General features: G+C 39.8%; 2 protein-coding genes across 4 annotated transcripts; one reads left to right on the forward strand and one right to left on the reverse strand.

Moving 5' to 3' along the window:
* Positions 1-1,711: 1,711 nt before the first annotated feature.
* Positions 1,712-10,211, reverse strand: LOC118110862 (trophinin associated protein). 2 transcript variants are annotated; one of them, XM_035158991.2, is made up of 14 exons: positions 9,990-10,211; positions 9,504-9,605; positions 8,123-8,360; positions 7,534-8,032; positions 6,979-7,091; positions 6,816-6,867; positions 6,069-6,214; positions 5,896-5,950; positions 5,720-5,799; positions 5,532-5,618; positions 4,919-5,008; positions 4,474-4,798; positions 3,515-3,717; positions 1,712-2,289 (listed from the first exon to the last, which is right to left on the reverse strand). In XM_035158991.2, exons 2-14 carry the CDS (start codon positions 9,563-9,565, stop codon positions 2,215-2,217), a joined length of 2,025 nt encoding a protein of 674 aa, XP_035014882.2. In that variant the 5' UTR covers positions 9,566-9,605; positions 9,990-10,211; the 3' UTR covers positions 1,712-2,214. The 2 variants fall into 2 exon arrangements, with proteins under 2 accessions (XP_035014882.2, XP_035014880.2); XM_035158989.2 differs by having other exon boundaries at positions 4,919-5,011.
* Positions 10,212-11,745: 1,534 nt separating this feature from the next.
* On the forward strand, positions 11,746-20,986 carry LOC118110850 (differentially expressed in FDCP 6 homolog). 2 transcript variants are annotated; one of them, XM_035158967.2, is made up of 12 exons: positions 11,746-11,963; positions 13,623-13,763; positions 13,857-14,042; positions 14,939-15,166; positions 15,267-15,413; positions 16,830-16,892; positions 17,023-17,131; positions 17,203-17,501; positions 17,587-17,753; positions 18,194-18,392; positions 18,529-18,619; positions 18,927-20,986. In XM_035158967.2, exons 1-12 carry the CDS (start codon positions 11,868-11,870, stop codon positions 19,118-19,120), a joined length of 1,920 nt encoding a protein of 639 aa, XP_035014858.1. In that variant the 5' UTR covers positions 11,746-11,867; the 3' UTR covers positions 19,121-20,986. The 2 variants fall into 2 exon arrangements, with proteins under 2 accessions (XP_035014858.1, XP_035014859.1); XM_035158968.2 differs by lacking the exon at positions 16,830-16,892.
* Positions 20,987-21,405: the final 419 nt, after the last annotated feature.

The raw sequence follows: 21,405 nt of genomic DNA on the forward strand, positions 1-21,405 counted from the left end.
GTCAATTTATAATTAGTCAAGAAACAAAATTTAAATTTATATAATTACTAACCATATATAATTGTGCATGTTTGATATAAATGCTTTTCTTCCTTTTATTTCATTACCGCTAAGGGGTTTATGTGTTCCTGTTTGTCAGCAGAATTAGACAAACATTACTAAACCAATTTGCACCAAACTTGGTAAAATGCATTGGGGATAAACTTAAAGTAATTTAAATTATGGTGTGAATCTGCCTAAAGGGGCAGATGACTGGATTATTCTGCAGGTGCCAACTGTGTTTACTGAGCTCAGCAAATCCTGCTTTTTCCCATCATGCACCTGCAACATGGAACAGGACAAAACTAATTTTTATCCTTATGGCAATTCAAGTTTTTAATCTCACTTTATTTTACCTCCAGCTGTTTTTGTTTTAATTGGTAAATTTGCTTTAAATCAAAGTTGCTGTACTGCATTTGTTCCAAAGACTTTCACTTGTGCTCTTGTTTTGCTATTTGGAAAATTGTACCGTTTCTGATTTGTGTTTCCTTGGTGTCTGGGAATGTTTCGTTTACTTTCTGTACTCGGCAAACAAAGCAACAAACAGACATGGGTGGATCTAGATGTACATATTTAAGGTGTTGAGATCTTGGTCTGTACAATCTGGTGCAGTTGATCAGACTTCTTCCTTTGTTCTTTTATTTTTCTATTATAATCATGAAAGCCACACAGACATGTGATTGTTTGGCGTTGGCACAGGTGCACGTTCTTCTGAAAATCATTCCAGCTCCTTCTACTTTTTATATTAAGTTTGACACAACATATGTAGTGAGTTCGTCTCTTTGGGTACTCATGATCGTTTGACATTTCCACTTCCAAATGAGACAGCTGATTCCGCAGCAGGGTGTGTTACACATGTACTGTACAGTACGTTTGCCTCTATAGTGTCTTCTTTCCTTACATGATACAATGTTTCATGACCTTCATATGAAGCCCATACATGCACCTGGTACATTTGGCCCAGACGTGGGGAATGTAGGACAACGTGGGACATCTTATCCACATTGTTGCTAAGGAGTTCACATGAGCGGCAACAGCTTTTAATAAGAATAAAGTTCTGATAAGAAACTGGTTGTGGTTGTTGCAATGATAGTTAAAGAGGTAATGCAGAAATGTTGTGTTGTGTTTTCATAAAGTTGAGGGACGTACAAGCAGAGCTGGATTACAAACTGGATAAAACAGGAAGTTACAACATTGCTATCAACATTGATTAATCATTCATTAGGACGTGAACTTTTATCTACATTGGGCCCATTTGTTGTAGAGTTGTGTTTCTAGGTCATATTATTATTCGAATATAGAAAAACTATACGGCTGAAATAAACATTCAATTCATAAGGTCCTGGTGAAAAATAGTGACAGTCATTGATTCTGAGACCTCAAGGTCGCACTATTTGTTTAAACAGGTTTTAACAAGAAAATATTTGTTAATTTTAACCAAATAAGTGATCGTATATTTAATAAACAGTATGACTCAAGCTCCAAAAACACTGGATCAATTCCCATTAAACAACCAATATCGTAACTTTGTCCACTGGGTATGAATTCAGCTGATAATTTCCTGTTTTCAGAGACCAAGTAGTACTGACAAGTTTTACGATTAAGATTGGTGGACTGTCCCTTTAAACTATTTCAACCTTTGAAATCCCACAAATTAAACATGGCTCTCCAGTAACATATAAACATTTATTATACTGTACAATAAGAACTTACATTTTTGGTCCTCATTAAAAAATCCAAATAACAAACAATTATTTGAAAATCAATTCTCTGAAAATGCTCTGACACAATAATCTATAAGTAGCCTACATCTATAACACTAATGAGGTCCAGTGCCTTCATTGACCTTTTACAACATTTACTTTTTCCCACATTCAGTTTTGGACTCTTATCATAAACACTTCAGGATGAAACATGCGTCATTTTACAGATATTAACTCTTTTGCAAAGCATCTATTGAAAGTAATAATAACATTTTTAAGAAAAAAAAAAAATTGTGGTTCAAAACAATTAGACCAGCAGCATTCTTTGGACCTGTACTAAGGCTGGCAAACATCAGTGTTGGACAAACATCATCTGCTCCATTAAACAAAGTCATCAGTACATTAGCTTCAGCTCAACATCCTCTCTGGATTTTCACAGTAAAAAAAACAAATACTGTAGTTGTAGTGCAAATCATCTCTCCTGCTGTGGAGAGCCGTGTGGGGAAGAAGGACCAGAGGAGAGATCAAAGCCAATGGGAACAAATCTCTGGAAAACAAAAGGAAGCTCGTCTTTCAAAATGTTTACAGAGAATATCTCCGTATAGGTTTAACGTTTCAGAGCTATGTGAGAAGTATGTCACTCAACGACATAATAAATGAGACAACTTGTACGGCTGTAATACAACACTGTGCTGTATCATACTGTTCCGTGAATTACAGGAATAGCGGAACATTTGCGTAAATATGTGCATTTCCTCTCATGCTAAGATACAGAGGGCATTGATAACCACTCTCATGTCTGTATAATAAACATACAACTACCTGCAAGCCTTTAGATTATTTTAGTTTAGGTTAGATTTAAAAAACAGTGGGAAAGAGTTGGTCTGGCTCTGTCCAAAGGTAACAAGCTCTGTCTGTTAAAATCTGTCACCTCTAAAACTCACTGATGAAGCTGTACTCTTCGTTGAATTCGAAAAGGAGCCTTAGTGTAAACAACATATTATGGTTTCATCAACCAGAGACAGGGAACAGTTTTCCTCAAAGACTCTATGTAAAGATGGACGACACGGCTCCACTTACTCCTGATTAACAAAAATGAAGCCAAAATATCCTGGATACAGGTGCTGCCGTCTTTCCTTCTTGACTTAATTTGGAGACAGTGTCTCCACAGGAGTGATCATGGTGTGGTAGCTGGTAATACATGTGCTCAACCAATCGCAAGTCAGGCGCATCTGTCAATCATGACATTTCATCTTGTTTGTATAGAATCAAATAACCAGTTAAATCTGCGAAAACAGCGTAATAAGAACTACCTGAAATGAAAAAAACATCTTTACAAAAAATGTATTATATATATAGCTTTTAGTTTGATCCATGTCCCATCCATCAACATGGAGGAAGCAGGGTTAAGAACCTGCCAGCCACCAGGGGACAATCAAGAGGATTTTATTTTACTTTCGGTGAGCAGTCATGTTTACATTTGTATTCAGTCTATGGTAACATTAACGTGAAATGAGCTCTAGCACCACCCTCACAACACACTAGTAATGGGGCTCTAACTAACTTTAACTTTTATGTTATGGTGTGAAAATATTTGTAACTCTGGTAACTAAAGATTTTTTTCTGACCTACACTGAAATGACCGAATGCTTATTGAATAAGAAATAACCAAGAAGAGGATCATTTCATTAAAATAGTTATTAAGGTAACTGATTTAAGTCAAACTGCTTCAGACAGCACCAGTCACACTTCACTATCAGCGGTGTACTCACAGAGGACTCTTCAAAGTGCAGGATGGAGGCCAGTGGGTTTCCACAGCGAGGCCGAGGAGGAACAAACCCGGGAGCAGTGGAGACTGACACCGAGGTGTAGGTGGCCACCTCCTCATCCATACGCAGCTCCTCCAGAGGAGGAAGACGCTTCCGCAGCAACGCCACTGCAGGACTCAGACCGCGACTCTTCTGAGTAATGAGGTCTGTGATAGAAAAAGTCTCTTTTAACATTTTGAACATAACAGCGGCAATTCAAGCTAATGCTCACAGATGACATATGAAATTAAATACATAAAATGGTGACGATTATGTGAAGTATTGTACAAATGAAAGAGACCAGAAGAAGAAACCTTATTGATCAAAATATATGACATCCATGAAAATTAAGATGACAACCACTATATTAGTGGTAAATGGAAAATAAAAAATTCAAGGACAATAAACTAAAAGAAGGAAAACACTGAGTAGTTCAGCTCGTAAAGCTTGCAATGAGATACTGTTCTTTTGAAAATTTAACAAAAAACACAAACATTGGTGATTTTACTCCTAAAATTGAAATATTTCCATTAAAGTATAAAGTATAATGTAAATCCCACAATTGTGGGATCCGAGGGTCCGTGAATGCACCTCGGAGGAGGCTATCAGAGGACAGTTAGGCTAAAAATAGTGTAAATGAAGCAGTTTCGCATCGAATAACACTCCTTTGAGGGATGACATCGAAGGAGCAGTATGGAGGCATTTTTTTCTTTTTTTTTTCTGTTGTTTTAATACGTTTGAAGAAGTGGTCACAATTAACTTCAATCTGATCTAACTTTAATAAAACTATTCCAAGCATTACTTCCAGGAAAATAAATAGTCTGGTTTTCAAGTCAGAGCAGCAGTATGAGGATTATGAGGATTGTACGTTAAACACTATGAGACACAGTGATTATTATGGTAATGTGATACGTCAGTGTTACCTCTGTGCAGACTCTTAACAGAAGTGTTGATCCGACAGGTTGGTTCTGACACAGACGACGTCTCTTCATGCAGCGGCAGCACATTTCTCTGGTCTGATGAAACTGGAACGTGCTGATCCTGATCAGATGAGCTGTCCTGCTTCTCAAAGCGTGGAGCTCTGAGCAGTGTTTTGCCCGTTGAGAAAAAAATGACGGACTGTCTTTGTGGTTCTTGGAGGAACAGCTGTACACCCGCCACCCTCTGCTCCTCCTCATCCTCATCCTCCTCATCCTCACTGGTGTTAGTTCTGCTTGACTCTCCCTTTTCTTCACAGTGGGGTTTAGTCTAGAGAAGTGGGGGAGGAAACAAAACAGAGCAGTGATTTATAAATAAATACTCCATGACTAGACTAAGAACTTAATTAAATTTGGATCCATGTGTTGGTGTTAGTTTGGGATTTCTTACACTTAAAGCTTGAACTGGGAGCGCTTGTGTCTCAAGGTCTTCGTCAGTGTTCAGCTCCTCTTGATCATCAAACAATCTCTGCACGATCTCCTGCTGACAGACAGTGAAGTCATATGAGATCCAAAGCAAATATAACATGCAATTTGTTAGTTTTTGGTTAATATACATATATAGTTTTTGTTTTGAAATCATCATCGTCCACTGTTTGCCTGCTAAGTTTTAACTCTGCTCTCTTTAGATATTTTTACATATTTATGTTACATGTATAATGTGTCTTAATGTATCTTAAGTGGTTTGTAAATGTGACCTGCACTCTGATCCTTGAAGTACGACATTTCGGCCCCATGTCCGCCGTAACATGTAAAAGGGAAGTGACGAATAAAGCTGACTTGTAACATCTCTGACATCCAAAATCTTGAGGACATCCTTGATTACATGGATGGATTTAATGTCAAAAGGCTTATGGTGTCCTACCAATAACGTGGGCCTAAATTTAGGATGTCAACATGCAACTTCACCACTAGATGCGACTAAATTCTACACACTGAACCTTTAAGCCCAGATCTGTGTAAAATGTATCTATACCCATTGTAAAACTGACAGAATGAATCACCTCCTGGTGCGGTTGAAGGTTGGTTTTGCAGCTCCTCAGACCTGGAGTGTTGGCATACGGTGACTGCTGTGTGGATAAATGCCATTTCTGAAAACAGCAGCATTATGAGATAAAGATTAAAAAACCAAAAATCGAAATGCATGATGTCAAAAAGACAGAATATGAGCATACAATAAATGAATACTGACCATAGCTGACATGGGCTTCTGTCTGCTATCGCGGACTCTCTGTGGAGTCCATTTCTTCAGCGGAGTCTCCTTGAGTGCAGCTGTTGAGGACAAAACCACTGAGTCACATCAGGATAAAAAGGACAAAGAGATAAGGGGTTTTATAGAACAACAAGAATAATACTGCCGCGTCTTACCCACTGGTCCACCGGTAGCCTCTGTGAGATTTGTCCTAATTTGTACTCTCTGAGCCTGGGAAAGAAAATGAGACTGTTTCAAAAGCAGCGTAGAAATATATGGAAAAAACCTACAACAAAAGGAAATAAGAAGGAAAAAAAGCAGAGGTAAAAACGCTTTTATTGAGTCGTACTGGGTAGATTGAAGTGCCTCGGCCTGGTGGACAGGCAGACTTTCGGGGCGTGCCACCTCCGAGCCCTCCAGCATTCACCCCCACGTTCTGGAGGATACTTTGCAGGGCGGCGGTGTCCGGGGAGAACTGCACCAACCTTTCTAATCCTGTAAGAATGGCACACATGCAGAGCACAGGCTGAATGGATATGTAAAACCCATATAACCCAGTATTACTACAAAGTAATTCAAATTCAAATTTACAAATACTAATTTCATATTTTAAGTTTTTTTAACTGGCGATCATACTAAATATCAGCTTACATCCCTTGGGACTTGTACTTATTGATATCCTTCTTGTTTTTTTACATCACTAACTTAAAGGAACATTACATTTTTAGGAAATACTTTAGATATTATATAATACTTTCGATATTAGATAAGAAGATCAAAACTAACTGGCTGTTAGTCTGCTTCCAGTCTTTATGCTAGGCTAAGCTAAATGGCTTCTGGTTCAGCTACCATACAGACATGAAGGTGGCGTCAATCATCTCATGTAAATCTCAGTAACACAGCTAGCGAATGTATTTCTTGAAATGTTGACCTTTAATGGAAAATAAATTAACTATGATCACGTTGCCTTTCTGTGCCAATTTGTTACAAACAAAATAAGAAAGAAATAATGAGACATGATTTTTCTAATGTAACCGTCTTTACCTGCCACATACTAAACCGAATGACATATTCTGTTTCTCAGTCGGATGCTAACCTGTGGTTGCTGCCGCTTTTTGTCGACTCTTCAGGATAGACACTCGCTGAGGCTGCAAACAAGGGAATCATCAGTAGATACACAGATCATTATTCGACTTATTGTTGGGTCCGAAAGACACTGTACAATAAGGCAGAAAACAACTATCATCAAACCACCTTACCATATATTTGTATTGTTTGGACTGTGGAGTTGCAGATCCCAGAGCTGCGGTGCTTACGCCCTCATTCCGGAGGATACTAAGGAAAGCTGCGTGGTCTGGCTGAAAGTTCTCCCCTTTGTTATCAACACAAAGGAAATCAAGAAATCTTAGAAACGGTGTTAACAACTGTTTACAAGAACAACAGAAGTGAGAAACAAGTAGAAATGTCAAAAAAGTACTAAAATAGAGAGCAGGCAATCATCAAAATTGATAACATTTCTAGCGATCAAATTAATAATAAGCTACAAATGTGTTATTGTAAAGGTGAGATCCATTTATCTACCTGGAGAATTTCAGCTGTTACAGCAATATACAATTGGATAAAGTATAGTTAAAGTAAAGTAGGGAAAAATATAGAAAGCAGACAAACCAAAACATAGCAATTTAGAATTATTGTGGGCACGACTTAACAACAAATAAAGACAAAAATATTTTTTTACAAACGTAAAGTGATGATATATTCAGTGATGCTGCTTAAAACGGAAGAAGAAGCTCAAAAGCAGCATGCTCACATACCAGTTGAACTCTTCACCTGCGTGGTCAGCTGCGTGTTCTGGTCAGCATCTGATAACTTGGTTGGATCTTTGAGGCTGAGCCGGTTCATGTTTTCCAAACAGGTCTCTGCACTAACAGCAGGCTGAGCAGAAGAAGCAGCACCGTTCTGATGCAGAGCGTTATTATGAAAGGCTGACAGAGGATTGGACAAAGTGGCTGAAGTCTTGAAAGTGCTCGGGGGCTCGGACTGCCCTGACAGGTGGGATATTTTCTCTGTGGCCTTTCCATGAGACTTATGTGTTGAGTCAACATGGCTGTTTGACACAGCCGGATGTTTAGTAGGTTTTGAAATAATGTTTTGGGTCCTTAGACGAGCATTGCCTACATTGTTTGCAGGTTGGACAGCATGAGCACCTGGCTGTGGCTTTGGCTGTTGGTTTTTGCTGTTTGCTGAACTCTTGGGCTGAGTCAGGTTAAAAGGAACAGGCCTGGTGCACGGCTTTTTCTTCTTAGCTTTCCCCTGAAGTGAAATGACAAAGTCTTAAGAACGGAACAAGTATCAGATTAAATAAAAGCATTTGAATCTGTGGAACAGGACAGAGGCACTTACAGCCAGAGGTTTCTCCTCCCATCTACGGTGGGATTGAGTGAAGTCAACGGGAGTCGGGAGATGAAGAGACTTAGCAAGCACTGGCAGTCTGCTTACAGCTGGTCGCACAGCTGCCTTTCTGCCTGTGTCTGAACTTCCTGGATCTTTGTTCTCATTGTCTTGTTTAGAAAGATGAGGTGCAGACACAGGTTTGGAAGGTTTTTGGTCGGCTAGGATTTTGTTATGTTCATTCTTCATTCTGTGTGGGAAAAAAAAACAATTATTTGTGAAATAATAGAGAAAACTATTCTCACCAACCACTTCATTGGAAAAACCTGTACATCTACATATTAACGCAATTATCCAACTGACCAATCATATGTGAGCAGCACAAAGTATAAAATAATGCGGACACAGGTCAGGAGATTCAGTTAATGTTGAAACATCAATGAGGAATGAGTAATAAATGACATCTCTGTGACTTTGACAGTGGCATGATTGTTTGCTGCTTTGAGTGTTTCTGCCGACTGTGGATTTCCGGAAATTTCAACACTCAGCCTCTGGAGTCTTTACTCAGAATAGTGTGAAAAACAAAAAAGCATCCAGTGAGCAGCAGTTCTGTGGACAGAAGCGCCTTGATGGTGAGAGGTCAGAGGAGAATGTCCAGACTGGTTGGAGCTGACAGAAAGACCATAGTAACTCAGGTCATTACAACTGTGGTGAGCAGAAAAGCATCTCAGAATACACCACACGTTGAGGTGAATGGTCTACAACAAAGAACAGGGATCTGATCCTTCAGTGGACACAGGTTTGTGAAATCTGGACATTTGAAGACAGGAAAACGTAGCCGGATCTGATTAATCTGGATTTCTGCTGAGGCTGCAGATGGCAGGATTATAACTAAATGGCTACATAGAGCGGTATCATGCCACAAGGCGAAAGTTTCAAACTGAATGAACACGACAATGAGATCAGTGAACGTCCAAGGCCTCGTCAATCACATAGATTGGCTATAAAGGTCAAACACCCGATCTGAATTCAATAGAACACCTCTATGATGTGGTAGAGCTGGATATTCTACATGAGTAAAACTATTTTTTCCATCTAATTTTTGTATTTTATTTAGAAAATGAAGCCAAATGTGTGAGAACAATCAACTGAACAAAAATAAACAACAATCTTCAGAAACAGACAAACATTAAGATTTGAATCAGGAACAAAAATAAATACAAAATAAATTACAAATCTGACAGGAATGTTCATTATCAGCTTTGGAACTTGACAGTCTTTGACAAATGCCAAAAACAAATTTACATCTGTACTAAAAAACTATTCAGTGCCCAGAAAGTGAAAAGAAAATGTAAAAAAAAATGTGTGTGTGTGTGTAAATAAACCAATTTACCTCAGAAAGTCACTGTGGATTTTCTTCTGAGTTTGCTGCCGGAGGACTGCAGAGGAATCCATAATGATGACAGGAGGAGGAAGAGGGTGGTGTGATGAAGAACTAGAGGAGCAAGAAGGAATTCATTCAAATGAAAGCATGACGCACCAAACAGACTCACACTAAAGAGAGTAGACGAAAATATGCACCTGGAAAAATAAAAACAACGGACTACTAATTCATTCCAAATTCAGCATTTCCCTTAATGGAAGGAAGCAACAACACAATCAAGTTATATCAGGCTATAAATAATGAAATGTATTGGCCTAACAGATGGAGCACATAGCTGATAGCAGCCAAGCCTGTACACACTTTAAACCAAAGTGTTTCTAGCAACTTGAACATGAGAAATTAGCTTTAACTCGAGCAAAGAGATACATTATAGCCTCTCGTCGGTAACTCACGCCACCTACACATCTAAAGGCGTATACTACATATCTTACGTACTTTCCAAATACAAAATGGCCACCGTCCCTTCCTTCCGACCGTCCAGTGAAGCCTCTGGTCAAGTGGAATCCGAATGTTGTGGTTTTCCGGGCGTTTAGTAGGAATTTAAAGATCCCTTGTTTGGTTCTTTCTCACCGAGCTGGGCTGTCAACTTCCTGGACTCGCGGCAGTTTGTAAAAAGCGCGCTCCGCCATTGGTGGAAAGAGGAAGCCGTGGCGACCAATGGCTGCGCGCATCGAGGTTATCACAGCGTCGCTGGCCAATGGGCATCAGATTCTCACAAACAGCTCCATGGCAACGACGCGAAAGTTTTACCAAGTGACTCTTTTTTTTGTTACGGTTTCCCCCTCCCCCCGAACCCCCCAGACCCCCACCACGTGTAAATAGAATAGAATAGAACTAGAGCAAATCAAACAAACATGAAACCACTGACATGAGAGAAACCAAATCAAATACTTAAAATAGAGCTTTCTTTTGTTATCATTCAAAATGGAAACAGCCCTTGATTGGATGTGGAGTTATGAAGATGTATTGTTTTCTTTTATGGTATCTTTATGGTATTTTATTATTTTATTATGTCCTTTGATCTTATTTCATAAATGAGTTGTATCATCAGGCAACAGAAACAATTTCACCATCATATAACTTGTTTATTAACTCTTTATTTACTCATGCAGATGTGGATTTGTCACCCTTTTATTTTATTTTACCCATTTAACACCGTTTATTCAAATGTCCCAACAACATGTGAGACATTGGAGAAACCAAAGTACTGAAGGGTAGCACATATATTTTTGCAGTTTATTTCTACACAATTCAAATGAACAACACAGTTAAATCTAAATAACAGAAACACACGTTTGTTGAGCTATTATCAGTTAACTAGCTAAAAAGGCCATTGATAATTGTTCATTTCATTACAGTCTTTTTGACCTTACATCTGGCCAGTCAGGTCTGTTAGATGTAAATCTGACAGCATCACTAGTCCTTGAAGGCAGCAGAGGTGAAAAGTACATTTACTCATGCAGCACACAGAACTAGAATATAACTTTGAGGTACTTGTACTTTACTCGAGTACATGATATTTTGCTACTGTACACTCATATACTTCACAATAATTATTTGACAAATATATTTAAAGTTACTTTGGTAGCATTCCTTTGAGATTTGACAAAATATAGGACCAAGACCAACAACAATATACATAGCAATAAAACTCAAACTAGGACATATATCTGTTATAATGAGGGCTGCAATAACCAGTTAATGTGACAGTTTATGAGTACTCGTTTGGCCAATAAAAGGTTTAAAAACTGCAATTTAAAAAAAGCTCCTCACACAGTTTATATGATGCTTTAAACTCTATAGTTTTTTCAAAAACAGTCGAAATTGGGTGATATTCAATTTACAGTGAAATAAAACTCAGTAAATACAACAAATCATACTGGAAATGCAGAAATTGTACAATATATGGTGTGGTAAATTTATAAATTTTCTGTCACCTGACTAACCTATTCACCAACTAATTATTTCAGTCTTATTAACATTGATATAGTTTTAAAGGAAAGTTCAGGGTGATACAAATTTGATTGCAAGACACTAACTTGTAATGGGGCCTTTTCATAAAGCAGCGGTTGTGCTCCCCACTGCTGGAGGGCAGGATCAGAGAATGCAGTGAACAATAAGACACTCCCACTCTGTCGGGGACTGTGGACGTCCAGCAGGTGTCGCTGCCAACAGACTGGTAAAAGCCCATGCCTCGCTGACAGCAGCAACACAGTGTGGGTGTCTGGCTGTCACCCAGGGGCCCTGTGTCAACAGCAGAGGGAAGAAGAAGAGACCAAGAGGAGGAAACCAGAAAGTAACACTGCTGCAGAAATGGACCTGCGGTCTGAGCTGCTCAAGTCCATTTGGTACGGCTTCACGGCCCTGGATCTGGAGAAGAGCGGTAAGGTGTCCAAGTCTCAGCTAAAGGTGAGTGGAGGGTCCTCTACCTGGATGGTGGGACTTCAGTCATTTTTCTTTTCTAATCTGAGAAGCCACTAACTTTTTTACCCCGCTGCCTCATTTCCTCCCTCAATTCATATTCAATCATGTGGGCTCACTCAGAGGAAGATGAAGTGAAGATATTTGAAGTGCTCAGCAAACTAACTGTCACAAATGCATTTCTTACTTACGTCTTTGTAACATTTGATCCTGTGCTACAGGAAATAAGGGTGTATATCATCGGATGTTACTTATCAACAATATTTCCTGTGTGAAACAAACCGATTTAAAGCACATTCTGTTCAACAAGGAACAAATTTGTTCCCTATATTTCTAGTAAAATGCTGTCACTGCTGACAGAGGACACAATATGCACCTCTGTCTGGCAGGAGCACGAGAGTAACAGTTTGCTCTCAGTTTGTATATGAATGGGAGCCCTCATCTCCAAGCTGTGCTCGCACTGGGCCTCGATGTACCAGCTTGTAGTGCAAAGGGTCCTCTGACACTGGACCTGCCCAGAGAACAGCCTGTTGAATAGAGTATGTTCACAACATGAGTCTGTGTATGTCAAAAGAACATTGTTACAGTGAGAGCGAGGACAAAGTGGAAACATGTTGGTGATTGTTGTCTCTTGCTACAGGGCTTCAGTGAGGCAGCTGTATTTTAGTTGATCTCATTGTTATGTCACTTGGTCTTGGTGTGGGCCAGACTCCATTTCCAGCCACCTCCAGGTTCCTGCGATGTGCGGCCGGCCGCTCCTGGCTTGCAGCGGGTCAGCCTCATGACTGGGCTTATCCCCCTCATGCAGGCAGCCTGTGTACAGGCACCATGTTCTTAAGACATGCTTGCAGCCGAGCGGTTTGCACGCCATGGCCTTATAACTGACAGATGTTGTAGTGCACAGGAGACGAGATACAGGATGTGGTTATGGCTCAACACACAGAGACTGGTTGTCTGATAAAATGCATCAGATATCTGAGGATGTTGCACACTTTCAGTTTAAAAAGTGTTGCAGCAATAGCAAAGGCCTGATTTTATTGGATAAAATCTCTTTTGGCAAAATAGTTTGAATAGAAGTATTAATTTACAAAATACACTGTATGTAATCACTGAAAAGTACTACTTGCTTACTTACAGTACTTTTTTTTGTCAAATTTTTCGATATCGCTCTATATTTTTTAACAAAAGTCACCCAATATTATTCAGCTGTAAACCTCTTTGAGCTGCTCTAACCTAAACAAGTACTTAAAATAATTGAGGGATTTTTTTTTAATGGTTTTTAAATATGCTATTTGACATGTTTCCATGCTGTTTCTCTTCAAATATTTTGCATACACACTATTTTGTCAAACTAATCCACGTTAAAACATTGTTGTTGTTTTTTTTATATATATATGATCCAGTAGAAAATTCACAGCTTCAGCTCCATTCATTTTGTTTCTATAACTTGTTAGATCAGGTTGTCTGAGGAAATATTGGTACCGACATTTCTCCTTAACAAACTCATCTCTCTAAAATAAGCTTTGGCAGTGGTGTAACATCCTATTTGCCAAAATACTTGAATATTTGAATTGCCTGCGTTTTACATTTAGCATTTTACGGCAACAGTTTTACAATACGTGTGTCCTGTACATTGTGATTCCTCAGGTTTTGTCCCACAACCTGTGCACAGTCCTGTCTATCCCACATGATCCTGTTGCTTTGGAGGAGCACTTCAGAGATGATGATGATGGTCCTGTGTCCAGTCAGGGTTATATGCCTTATCTCAACAAATACATTCTGGATAAGGTGATAAAAACGCAACCACGTGCTCTTTTTGTTTCATTCTAATTTGAATCGCTCGGAAGTCAAGGACACTGTCTCTGCATTTTGTTGTTGTAGGTTGTGGAAGGATCCTTTATTAAGGAGAGTGTAGACGAGCTCTGTTGGACTCTTACGGCAAAGAAAAACTACCAGACGGACAAAAACAGCAGCACGGTTCTGCCAGAGAGGGATGCTTTCCAACTTTGGTGTCTTTTTAATTTTCTGTCTGAGGACAAGTACCCTCTGGTGATGGTTCCTGATGAGGTAGGTTCAACTAGGATATATTTAAATCTAAAATGTTTTTTTAATGAACTCATTGCGGTTAGAACCACGAAGCAAATCTGATATCTGATTGAAAAATACATATTTTTATTCAGGATAAGAGATATTGCTTTTGTACAGAGTATGAACAGACTGAAAAAAAAGATGACATGAACAATTTTGAAGTCAGAGTTGTTGCTTGTTTCTAAATTTAGTCGCATGAATGTTTCGACTTGCTGTGCTCTGTTGTTGACTGTAAGACTGGAGTCAGCAGTCGACAGTGGCCTAAAAAAAAGTTGTTGGGCCTTAAGTGCACCCAGGCTGAAACCTTGTTTCTTGCCATCATGGAACACTGTTTTTTTAAACGCAGCCGTGTGGGCTAGTTTCTCACTTGCAAACTCCTTCTGGTTTCCTGTCAAGTGTTTTTCGCAGCTGCTGCCAAGAGAAAGCCCTAAATTTCAAGGGCAGAGTTGTTACTATCATGCTGAGTTAAAGTAAACATGATCCAGTTTTATTTAGGTATTTTAGCTTCACATGCTGACCCTTGTACAGAGAAAACTGTGGTGTAATATTTACCACAGTGATGTAAGAAGTGTGACTATAGTTTAATTGAGAAACAAATGAATACAAGTTACTCTATAAAAAGATTTACATTGTAGAATGAGATTTTTGATAGTTCGTATAAAGAAGCAGATTTATTGGGAAAAGCTCACAATTAATAAAGTAAAGTGAAAAAAAATCCATTACACTCAAATTTTGTAAGAGGTTTTAGATTATAGTAAAACAAATATTATCTTTAGTTACATCTTCCCCTGAGTATAATGCAGCAAACACAGATCATTCAATTGAGTCACTTTAAGTTTTCAGTCTCAAGACGTTGGGTTTCTTCTCCTCCTCAGGTGGAGTACCTCCTCAAGAAAGTATGCATGGCCATGAGTATTGAGTTCAACTGTGTTGAATTGGAGGACTTCTTCTCCCAGGACTCAGTGCAGCAGAGTGGCATTACTGTTTGGGTTTTTCTTGAGATGATGAACTCAGGGAAAATTACCAAAGGAATTGAGAAGAGCATAATCAGCATGGCTATAGAGGAAGCGTATAGAGAGATAGTTGGTGATGTCCTCAAAGAGGTAGGTGACCCATCTACCACAAGAAGATAGTTTTTTGGGGTTCCTGACGGGCACGTGTCTCGGGCAGTAACAGTGTGTCTGTTGGTTTGGACGCATGCAGGGATATCTTTGGAAAAAAGGTCAGCTGAGGAGAAACTGGAAGGAGCGCTGGTTCACCTTAAGGCCGAGCAGCTTGTGCTACTACACCGGGGAGGACCGCAAGGACTGCCAGGGCAACATCGCTTTGGATGGGAACTGCTGTGTGGAGGTAAGCAGCCGGAGATGATCATCTCTCAATCGCTCAATACTTAACACTGGAGGTTTTCTCTTAAATTTGTTCTCAAGAAAGTTCCTACGTAAACTCTGGAGTAATTAACATGATGTGTTCATAACCTGCAGAATTGTCCACACCTTTGTTCCTATATTGATGAATCCCATAATCTTGTAAGTTGAAAGCTTGTGCCAGTCATTCCTAATTAGCATAGATAAATGCCCCCCGTAATGCCCATAAAAGGACATGAGACTGCAGTGCCGTGGTCATACAACAAAATCCCAGAGACTGACAAGAAAGAAACAAAACTAGCTCTTCTCCCCCCCACAGAAAACACTTCACTGAAACGCCACGTCAGTATCTGGCCAATACGTCATGATGACTCACTATTGCATTATGCACGTCTAGCAGCTAGTCTAGCACGCCCCCACGAACAGAGTCAGGTAAAGCGAGAAGAAAGGCCGACATTTTCTACACGCACTAGAAACAGCTGACCAATCAGAGCGGAGTGGGCTTTATTAGGAGGAGGGGGCCTTAAAGACACAGGAGCTAAAGCCAAGCATTTCAGACAGAGGCTGCAAAGAGGAGCCGCAGCAACGGATGGTATGAGGAAAGTGATGTGTTTTCTGAGAGAGCATTTTCAAGTCGTAACTCAACTTAAAATAATGGACCTGAATATCAGTATAATCTGTTTCCTTTAAGACAGCGGTTAGCAGCCTGGGGGTGGGGACTCCCCAAAGAGGTTGCAGGATGAATCAGAAAGATGACAAACAGATCATTTATTTTTATGACTTCCCTCAACAATGGTTTTTCCTGTGAATTGCTGGAAAATTCTTCATGATTCAAAATTTTTTTTTTCCAAAAACATAAAATACAACAAAACCTGGACGAATGTGCAACCAGTTATGATGAGTCAGAAGATTCAATATCAAAATTATTGAGATGTGGAGGAGGGCACAAGTTTATGTTTCACTTTTGTTAAAAAACAAAACCCTCTGAAATGCTCTTATGATGACTTAGACCCTTCTTTCTTTCACTGAGTGACAAACTAAAAACCCCACAATCCCACCCTTTCTGAAAACTCCTTTGCCCTGATCATTTTCCTACGGTCCCTAGATATTGCCTCACATATTAGGTATCATAACCCTAAAACTCAGCCCAGAAGTTAGAAACTGAACGTATTCTGAACAGTCAGATAATGATTTCCTCACATATCTCAGAGCTTTTTTAGAGGGGTTGCTCATGCCTGCTTTTGAGTCAATTATTAGCCCAGCAATGCCACATTGAACAAAACTGAGTACTGACAAACAAACATCTGGTCAAGTTCTGCCTTTTTTACCGCACACTGCTACACACTACATCTGTTACTCTAAAGGAAAACAAAGAATCATCTGAAATCATGCTTTATTATAGGAAGTAGACGATGATCAAATATTGTTTGGTCGTTCAAAATGGATCAAAAACCTCCTTTTCCCAGTGAGTTGACAGTTTTTTTTCTCTTCACCACAGTATATGTAAGAAATGGTCACAACAAATCTAAAAAAGAAAATCAATACATGATCACACAATCTTTATTGATATAGTGACTGTTTCCCTTGTTGAACAGGTGCTGCAGGACAGAGATGGGAAGAGATGCATGTTTTGTCTTAAAACCCTCTCCAAGACGTATGAGATGAGCGCCTCAGACACCAGACAGAGGCAGGAGTGGACAACAGGTCAGAAGACACTGATATAAATCACTGATCCACCTTTGATATGATGAAACTAAACATTATTTCTACTGCAGCCATTCAAACAGCTATCAGGCTGCATGTGGAGGGGAAAAAGTCCCTCCACAAAGATTTGAAGATGAAGCGGCGCGAACAGCGTGAGCAGCGTGAGAGGAGACGACAGTCCAAAGAGGAGGAGCTGCAGAGGCTACGGGCCCTGCAGGAGGAACGGGAGCGTAAGCTGGTGGAGCTGGAGCTCCTGAAGGAGGCACAAAAGCAGGCTCAGGCCCTCCTGCAGCAGGACGAGCAGAGGAGGCGCCAGCAGCATGAGCAGCTCCAGCAGGCCCTGGAGGTCCAGCTGAAAGAGGCTGAGGAGGTGAGTGTGGGGGCAAAGAAGGAAAATTAAAGAGTTTGAATTCAGATGAAGAAATATGTGAATAATCATCCGTCTGTGTCTCAAGGCCCGCGTCAGTATGCAGGCAGAGATGGTTCTGAAGGAGGAGGAGGCCGAGAAGCAGAGGAAGAGAATCAAGGAGCTGGAGGAGATGCAGAAGCGCTTGGAAGAGGCGCTGCAGCAGGAGATCAAGGCCAGGCTGGATGAGGAGGCCTTCCGCTATGCTCAAGCAGGGTAGAGTGTAGCTGCCGTGCACTCATTTCCGCCAAACACTTTCACAGATGCACGATAAGAAGTCATTTGTTTAGGTTTCGAGCTTGAAAACAATGAGCTATTAGCTGTTAGCAGGTAGTCAAGAGTGCAGATTGTTGATCTTCAGCTCAGCTGCTGAAAAGAGTTCATGTCGTGTTGTATTCGTGAGGAAGTTGAGCTGTCGATGGAGGAAGTTCTAAAATGTTGTCATCAGTCAGATCTGTTGTATTGCTGTTTCTGTACTCTCATCCTTTTCAAGTTAAAGCACTCTGAGAAATGTATCCCATAAATCTGCCAAACACCTTACATCAGGTTCTGTGCATCTTCTGTCCCTCTGCCTGAAACATTACATTAATATAACAGCTTGGTGTCAATTATAAATTCTTGAAAATACCATGTTTCCTGTTCTCTGTTGTGTCCAGATTACTGGCTGAGGAGGAGGATAAAATGAAGGCACTGATGAACCTGCAGGAGGAACAGGAGGAGTACATCTTGAAGACGCAGAGGGAGAAGCAGGAGCTCAAGCAGGAAATGGAGGTCAAGTCTCAAGCCCTGGAGGAGGCGCAGAGGCAGCTTGAAGAGGTCCGGGCCAACCGGCACAGGGTTGACCAGGATGTAGTGGTAAGCAAAAAAACTAAAACCTCGCTGATTTCATATTAATGAGAAGAACTACATTTATCTCCTTTATCTTATTTCTTGGAGGAGATGTCATCTTGCTCGTATGAAACAGAAGTTTTCATGGGTTTTTCTCCGACAGGCTGCTCAGAGGAAACTTCGCCTGGCGAGCACCAACGTCAAACACTGGAATGTCCAGATGAACAGACTGATGCGGCCGATTGGACCAGGAGGTACGTGTCCCCTATGCAGGACCAGATGGTGCAATATGAAACGGGACTTTAAAGATTTCATCCGTTACATCCTTATATTAGATTAGGGATTGTTTGTGAATATTCTACTGTCTGTCTCTGTCTCACTAGGGAGACAAATTATGTTTTTTTTAGATTTTATGCCCCCTGTACTATTGGGCACTATCGCTATTATTGATAGGGTGGTTAGGATAGAGTTTTTTGCAAACTTTGCAGACTTACATCTGATTTCATTTGTCCCCTTTAAACTGTTTCTGACGTGTTCTGCTGTCACTCTCCTTGGTTTTAGAGAAAAGGCCGTCGTTAGGAAGCTCTTTCTCAGCCTTCCAGATCCCGACGCAGAGAGATCCTGGGCTGCGTCTCAGAAAGAGATCGGACTCGGAGGGTCAGGACGAGGAGAGCAAAGAAAACGTCGACAGAGCTGGGTGTGATCTAGAAAAACGCCACTCCCATGCCTCTAATGGAGACATGGACATCCCCTGAAAATCATCAATCAGAGAGAGGCTGCCCGGCTCACATCTGGTCACACTGTGAGGGTTTCTGACGGGAAGGCCAAGAGGCTGAGGGTTGTCTAATATGTGAAGACTGTGGGACATTTACACTTAAAACCGAATTTAGAGAACTACCATTAGATGTGGAATTTACTGACCTCATTTCACAGCTTAACACATTTTAGTGAGAAATTGGATTTGCAATATTTCCAGCTCATCTAAGTGCGAACTGCGTGAGGCCTGTTCTGGACATGAACCATACAATGCGTCAGTGCAGAGAAAATGAGCTGTAAGAGATGCTGAAAGTACAAGGTTCATGTTTCATTAATAATACCTACACACATAAAGCTCATTTGTTCAGCTCTCTAATATAACCATTTGTTAACTTTACATATTTGTTGGGGATACGTGGTGTGGTTCACCTTTTTTGACGCTTTTCCTGATATTTGTGAAAAGTTCGTTCAGTATTATGAGTTTCAGTCGCGTGTATCACTCCTCATAAAACAGGAAAGAGAAAGAGAGAGGGGGGAAGAGAGAGATTCAAGTTGAACTTCCTGTTTCGACTGTTTAACACAACTGTAAATAAAAGAGTGAATTAATGCCCTAACCAGATTTCTGGAGTGATCTTCCCTGGGTTTAATGATTAATGATGTGTGACATGCAACTCAATACACTTTAATCCTCACTTTCATGACATTTGCATACATTACAAGATGAATAGCTGAAATAAATGAACTATTGTTAAGGGGTAGTGTGAATCATAAAACAGTAATAAAATCAGTTCCAAAGACCACACAGTGTGGAAGTAGTTAAAGCCCACAATGCTGAATGAGCAAACCACATGCTTAAGTTTGAATTTGAGTCCTCATTCGTTCAAAGTGGAAATGTGTCATCGCTGACTAACGTGACGCCTCTAACTGGTAAAACCTTTGGCTCGGGTGAACAGGGACATCCCCTGACAGACCGTGCAAACTGCACGTAGACTGGAATGATGCTAATCAGCCATATTGATCTCTCAGTATTAACAATCTTTATTTTTATTTTTGGCCATTATATACAAGATGGTAATTTTTCTTAACAAAACTTTATCCTCATTACATTTCTTGAAGTTTCACAAATAAAGATAAATAGGTATTAGCCAGTAAATAAAAATGTATTATAAAAAACACAAATGTAAGAAAGCTATATAGCTTACACAGCCATACTACTGTCAAGAGTGTAAACTAGGTATATCAGTGGATAACATCTTTTCTCAATGTTTCTCTTTCTAAAAGCTCCAGGGAACGTCCGCTTTGCATTCATTTCATTTGTTTATACTGTTTTTTATTAGTTTTTGTTTTTATGCATTTTTACTGCCTTGTCTGGTTTTTAATTTGACATTTTTTTTACATTTTTTGTTTTTATTTCTTCTTGTTAAGCACTTTGTAACATTGTTAAGAAAAGTGCGATATAAATAAATTATATTATAATTATTATTAGTAGTAGCATTTGTTGTATTATTACATTTTGAATGTCATCAATCACCTCTCATTTTAATTTTGTGAAATGCAACGCCACATTTAACAACAATGTCAGGAATAAACATCTACTGTGTATAAATGTAGACATTACGGACCATATACATAAAAGCGAAACAGTATAAACTTGGTAAAGATGTTTTGTCAGCGCTGTAATATTGCTCCACATTAGACTGAAGTGGCCACTGACACATGATGCAATGTTCAGTAATGTTGTAAAACTGTTATGTTGAGAGGTCTGAAACCAGCCTACAGGACTAAATCAGGCACATTTTCGTGTTGGATGTAAGTGTGCATGTTAATAAATGTGCATTGTTGCAAATAAATAATCAGAAACTAAAGCTGCACGTGAGCATGGCCAGGATTTTTGCTATGTGTCAGTGGTGGGCCTCGTACTTCAGAATCCCAATCAGCTACAGTATATTGACATAGTCTGTATATTTGCACACACAAAGAATATCTCAGTGTACTCACACACAGTACCAATAACAATGTCCAGTAAGATACTGCTGAACACTGACAAGGACAACAAAGCCGAGTGATGATAAGTAAAGATAAACATATGATAGGCAAGCAAGTAGGAGAGAAATAAGTATCAAGTACTACAATAAATGGACAATGCATATGTCCATATACATGTAAATAACAGCCCCTGGAGGTTGTTTACAAGGATTACAAGTGGTGCAGATGTGTAGAAGACAATATTGAATGGATAATGCCATAAGTTATCTTCAGTGTTACACAGCTTACTTTTAGCCTG

The sequence above is a fragment of the Hippoglossus stenolepis genome, chromosome 6 (genome assembly GCF_022539355.2).
Source record: "Hippoglossus stenolepis isolate QCI-W04-F060 chromosome 6, HSTE1.2, whole genome shotgun sequence".
Classification (NCBI taxonomy): Eukaryota; Metazoa; Chordata; class Actinopteri; order Pleuronectiformes; family Pleuronectidae; genus Hippoglossus; species Hippoglossus stenolepis.

Excerpts from the sequence above, each read along its gene's own strand:
- LOC118110850 (XM_035158967.2), top strand. The coding sequence starts at position 11,868 with ATGGACCTGCGGTCTGAGCTGCTCAAGTCCATTTGGTACGGCTTCACG. Across the intron at positions 17,132-17,202 it reads GAGGCAGGAGTGGACAACAG|CCATTCAAACAGCTATCAGG; the intron begins GTCAGAAGACAC and ends TTTCTACTGCAG. Across the intron at positions 18,620-18,926 it reads GCGGCCGATTGGACCAGGAG|AGAAAAGGCCGTCGTTAGGA; the intron begins GTACGTGTCCCC and ends CCTTGGTTTTAG.
- LOC118110862 (XM_035158989.2), bottom strand. The coding sequence starts at position 9,565 with ATGGATTCCTCTGCAGTCCTCCGGCAGCAAACTCAGAAGAAAATCCAC. Across the intron at positions 6,215-6,815 it reads AAAAGCGGCAGCAACCACAG|GATTAGAAAGGTTGGTGCAG; the intron begins GTTAGCATCCGA and ends CCATTCTTACAG. Across the intron at positions 5,800-5,895 it reads GGCTACCGGTGGACCAGTGG|CTGCACTCAAGGAGACTCCG; the intron begins GTAAGACGCGGC and ends TGTCCTCAACAG.